The following is a 5000-nucleotide window of genomic DNA, read 5'->3' on the forward strand; positions in this document are numbered from 1 at the left end:
ACAGGATCTTAGATAGTGAGAAGATGCCTGAGGAATGGAGGAGAAGTGTGCTGGTGCCCATTTTTAAGAACAAGGGAGATGTGCAGAGTTGTGGCAACTATAGAGGAATAAAGCTGATGAGACATACAATGAAGTTATGGGAGAGAGTAGTGGAAGCTAGACTAAGGGCAGAAGTGAACGTTTGTGAGCAGCAGTATGGTTTCATGCCAAAAAAGGATGCTGAGTTCTGAACTTCCAGGCAGGAGGCCTAGAGGAAGACCAAAGAGGAGGTTTATGGATGTAGTGAAAGAGGACATGAAGGTAGTTGGTGTGAGAGAAGAGGATGAGAAGACAGGGTTAGATGGAGGACACTGATTGGCTGTTGAGACCCTGAAGGGAAAAGCTGAAAGCCGAGGCCCCTAATGTTTAGCTTGTGTGTTGGGTTCTAACGGGTTCTAATGAGGTTCTAACAGGTTCTAACAGTTCTGTGTCCCTGCAGGGACCTGGTGGCGATCGTGGCGGCGCTGGAGCACAACCAGTGGTTCACCAGGGTGTCCATCAAGGACCACAAGCTGGTGAGACAGGGGCCCTGGGGGGGGGTGGTCTCAGGTGGTCCCGAGGGCCCCTAACGCGTGTGTCCTGCCTCCAGGGGTCAGATGTGTGTGAGCCGCTCCTCAGGGTGGTGGGCTGCTCCCCCCGCCTGGAGGAGCTAGTGCTGGACAACGCTGGGCTGAGGAGGTCAGAGGTCACACCGACAGCGTGGCTGTCTCTGAAGGACCGCCTCCTGCCTGTCTGTCTGTCTGTCTGTCTGTCTGTCTGTCTGTCTGTCTGTCTGCCTGTCTGTCTGCCTGTCTGTCTGTCTGTCTGTCTGTCTGTCTGTCTGCCTGTCTGTCTGCCTGTCTGCCTGCCTGTCTGTCTGTCTGTCTGTCTGTCTGAAGTCTTGTCTCTCTTCTCAGTGATTTTGCTCAGAAACTGTCCACATCTCTGTCACACAACCCGACGTCTACGATACACACTCTGGACCTGAGCAACAACAGTCTGGAGGACAAAGGTGGACACACACACACACACACACACACACACACACACACACACACACACACACACACACACACACACACACACACACACACACACACACACACACACACACACACACACACACACACACACTGACTCACTTCCTGTTGCACCTGGCCACGCCCCCCCTTCCTGTCCAGGTGTCCTGGCTCTGGGGGTCCCTCTGTCCCAGCTGCCTCGGGGCCTGAAGCACCTGAACCTGTCCAGAACCTGCCTGTCCCCTAAAGGTGGGCCCCGTTCACGCCTGAAGCTCCGCCCCTGGCCCCACCCCCGTGTCTCTAACTGTCTCTGTCTGCAGGTGTGAACGGTCTCTGCAAGGCTCTGTGCGCCAACCCGGCCGTGGGCTCCGCCCTCACGCACCTGGACCTATCGGGGAACTCGCTGAGGGGTGACGACCTGCCGGTAGGTGAAGCCCCACACGCCATCGGCAGCGTGGGGGGCGTGACCTGATGGCGTTGTGTTTCACACAGAATCTGCACAGCTTCCTGAGTCAGTGCCCCCACCTGGAGACGCTGGACCTGTCCAACAGCGACTGCGCTCTGGACCAGGTAACCCCACCCCATCAGGTCACAAGGATCCCCGTTTCTGCTTGGCGCTGACTCGGCGTTTCCCTGCAGGTGTGTGCGTCGCTGCTGAGGGGCTCCCTGACACACCTGCACACCCTCAACCTGTCCAGGACCGTCTTCTCCCACAGGTCAGGGTTCACAGGTCACCCGACCCCAGCAGGTCAGGGGAAGGTCGCCACGCCGACCCCAGCGGGTCGGGGGGTTGTCGCCACGCCGACCTATGAACTCTGCCATTGCATCCACAGGAAGTGTAAGGAGGTCCCGCCGTCCTTCAAGCAGTTCTTCAGCGGCGCTCAGGCTCTGAACCGCGTCAGCCTGTCGGGAACCCGCCTCCCGCTGGACGCCCTGAAGTAAGCCCCACCCTCTAGGGGGTCACAACCCGTGGGAGGAGCCGCAGAGCGTGACCCCATGACCGTATGTCTCCACAGAGCCCTGCTGCTGGGACTGGGGTGTAACCCCAACCTCAGTGACGTGTGGCTGGACCTGAGCTGCTGTGAGGTAGAACCAGAACACACACACACACACACACACACACACACACACACACACACACACACACACACACACACACACACACACACTCACGCTCACACTGATTCCGACCCCCCAGCTGCGCTCCGCTGGCTCCCAGGTCCTGGAAGGTTGTGTGGCTGAGATCCCCAACATCACCAGTCTGGACATCTCTGACAACGGTGAGGCTCAACCCCCCCCACATGCAGTGATGGGACAAGGTTCTGATGGGGTTCTGATCGGGTTGTGATCAGGTTCTGATGGGGTTCTGATAGGGTTGTGATCAGGTTCTGATCAGGTTCTGATCAGGTTCTGATCAGGTTCTGATCAGGTTCTGATGGGGTTGTGATCAGGTTCTGATGGGGTTCTGATGGGGTTCTGATGGGGTTCTGATGGGGTTCTGATGGGGTTCTGATGGGGTTCTGATGGTCTGTGCTCGTCTGCTCAGGTCTGGACATGGACCTCACCACCCTGCTGGTGTGGCTGGCCAAGAACCGGTCCATCCGACACCTGGCACTGGGCAAGAACTTCAGCAACATCAAGTCCAAGTGGGCGTCACCCAACACTGTTGTACCCTTGACTTGTTGACCAATTGACCTTTGACCTGTCGACCATTGACCTTTATCGTGTTGACCTTTGACCCATTGATCTTTATCCTGTTGACCTCTGACCCGTTGACCTTTCACCTGTTGACGTTGGACTTGTTTAAGCCATCGACCTTTGACCCCTGTGGTGTGTCTTGTCTCAGGAACGTGGCCCAGGTCCTGGACTGTCTGGTCCACCTGATGCAGGAAGAAAACTCGGTGAGTTTCGTTGCGCGTCATGTGACATTGTCTTTAACGCCTCATTGGCTGCGGACCGCCCCAGCCGCTGACCCGGCTGCCCCCCCCCCAGCCGCTGACCTCGCTGTCCCTGGCCGACTCGCGGCTGAAGGCGGAGCTATCGGTGGTCCTGAACGCTCTGGGCAGCAACGCCTCGCTGACGCGTCTGGACATCAGTGGGAACGCCATGGGGGACCTGGGGGCCAAGATGCTGGCCAAGGCCCTGCAGATCAACAGCAAGCTCAGGTGAGACCCCCCCAGGACGTGCCCCACCCCCCGCCGACAGCTGACCCGTGCTGCTCCCTGTCTGCAGGACCGTGGTGTGGGACCGGAACAACATCAGCCCCCAGGGGCTGCAGGACGTCGCCGCCGCTCTGGAGAAGTACGTGTGTGATGGGGTCAGAGGTCACGCCGGGGCCAACTGCGCTGACGCTAACGCTAACACTAGCCCCTCTCCTCAGGAACTACACCATTCGCTTCATGCCGGTCCCCATCATGGACGCCGCCCAGGCCCTGAAGGCGAGCCCCGAGAAGACGGAGGACGCCCTGCTGAAGGTGGTACCCCCCCACCTGTCCTGGTGCTGTGTCTGAATGTTCTCTAACGCTGTGTGGGGGGGCCAGATGGGGCAGTACCTGCTGAGGAACCACGAGACCCGGCGGTACCTCCAGGAGCATGCCTACCGGCTGCAGCAGGGCATCGTCAGCACCACCACCCAGCAGGCAGGCCCCGCCCACTCTCTCACACACACACACACACACACGGGCTAACCTCTGACCTCTGACCCCAGATGATGGACACCATGTGCGTGCGGGTGCAGGACCACCTAAACTCCCTGCGGTCCTCTGGGGGGGGGGTGGTGCAGGGCGACGTGACGGTGGCCCAGAATCTGATGAAGGACGCCAAGAACTCCAAGACGGTAAGACGCCGTCAGTCACAGGAAATGGGTCACGCCCACAGGAAGTCCTTCACCGTGATGCTCCGCCCCCAGCTGCTGCCCAGCCTGTACCACCTGAGGACCGAGGGGGCTCGGGGGCCGTGTGTGGGGGCCATCCAGGACAAGCTGGAGTCCATGGCCGGGGAGATGGGCGGGGTTCTGGATGAGCAGCTGCAGGTACGCACCGCCGCACCCGGGCGTTCCGGTCCAGCTGTGGGTCCGGTCTCAACTGTGACCCCCCCCCAGGCGATGCTGGCGTCGATGGTGGACGCCGCCGAGGGGCTGTGTCCTCACGTGATGAGGAGGAGGGGTCTGAAGCAGGAGCTGCTGGAGGCCGGCGCCGGCAGGATGGGTGTCCCCCACAGCTTCATCAGCGCCGCCCTGCTGGAGCAGTCGGGGATCGACATCATCAATAAGATCAGGTCCGCCCAGGCAGAACAACAGGCAGAACAACAGGCAGTACAACAGGCAGTACAACAGGCAGTACAACAGGCAGTACAACAGGCAGTACAACAGGCAGTACAACAGGCAGTACAACAGGCAGTACAACAGGCAGTACAACAGGCAGAACAACAGGCAGTACAACAGGCAGAACAACAGGCAGTACAACAGGCAGTACAACAGGCAGAACAACAGGCAGAACAACAGGCAGTACAACAGGCAGTACAACAGGCAGAACAACAGGCAGTACAACAGGCAGAACAACAGGCAGTACAACAGGCAGAACAACAGGCAGTACAACAGGCAGAACAACAGGCAGTACAACAGGCAGTACAACAGGCAGTACAACAGGCAGTACAACAGGCAGAACAACAGGCAGTACAACAGGCAGAACAACAGGCAGTACAACAGGCAGTACAACAGGTAGTACAACAGGTAGTACAACAGGTAGTACAACAGGTAGTACAACAGGTAGTACAACAGGTAGTACAACAGGCAGTACAACAGGCAGTACAACAGGCAGAACAACAGGCAGAACAACAGGCAGAACAACAGGCAGAACAACAGGCAGTACAACAGGCAGTACAACAGGCAGTACAACAGGCAGTACAACAGGCAGTACAACAGGCAGTACAACAGGCAGAACAACAGGCAGTACAACAGGCAGA

At 58.3% G+C, this 5000-nt stretch overlaps 1 protein-coding gene across 2 annotated transcripts in view; it reads left to right on the forward strand.

The window, feature by feature from the left end:
- LOC137607193 (F-actin-uncapping protein LRRC16A) overlaps positions 1–5000 on the forward strand; it is a 20567-nt gene that overhangs the window by 6057 nt on the left and 9510 nt on the right. For both annotated transcript variants that reach the window (XM_068332765.1, XM_068332766.1), the window contains exons 9-27: positions 479–554; positions 629–717; positions 936–1030; positions 1200–1286; positions 1358–1461; positions 1530–1607; positions 1677–1753; positions 1871–1975; positions 2054–2123; positions 2236–2317; positions 2584–2683; positions 2884–2938; positions 3030–3202; positions 3270–3338; positions 3418–3511; positions 3578–3676; positions 3745–3873; positions 3946–4068; positions 4138–4313. In XM_068332765.1, the coding sequence (XP_068188866.1) occupies positions 479–554; positions 629–717; positions 936–1030; positions 1200–1286; positions 1358–1461; positions 1530–1607; positions 1677–1753; positions 1871–1975; positions 2054–2123; positions 2236–2317; positions 2584–2683; positions 2884–2938; positions 3030–3202; positions 3270–3338; positions 3418–3511; positions 3578–3676; positions 3745–3873; positions 3946–4068; positions 4138–4313 (1881 nt within the window). The remainder of the gene's footprint in view (positions 1–478; positions 555–628; positions 718–935; positions 1031–1199; positions 1287–1357; positions 1462–1529; positions 1608–1676; positions 1754–1870; positions 1976–2053; positions 2124–2235; positions 2318–2583; positions 2684–2883; positions 2939–3029; positions 3203–3269; positions 3339–3417; positions 3512–3577; positions 3677–3744; positions 3874–3945; positions 4069–4137; positions 4314–5000) is intronic.

This window comes from Antennarius striatus, chromosome 14, assembly GCF_040054535.1.
Source record: "Antennarius striatus isolate MH-2024 chromosome 14, ASM4005453v1, whole genome shotgun sequence".
NCBI classification, from domain to species: Eukaryota; Metazoa; Chordata; class Actinopteri; order Lophiiformes; family Antennariidae; genus Antennarius; species Antennarius striatus.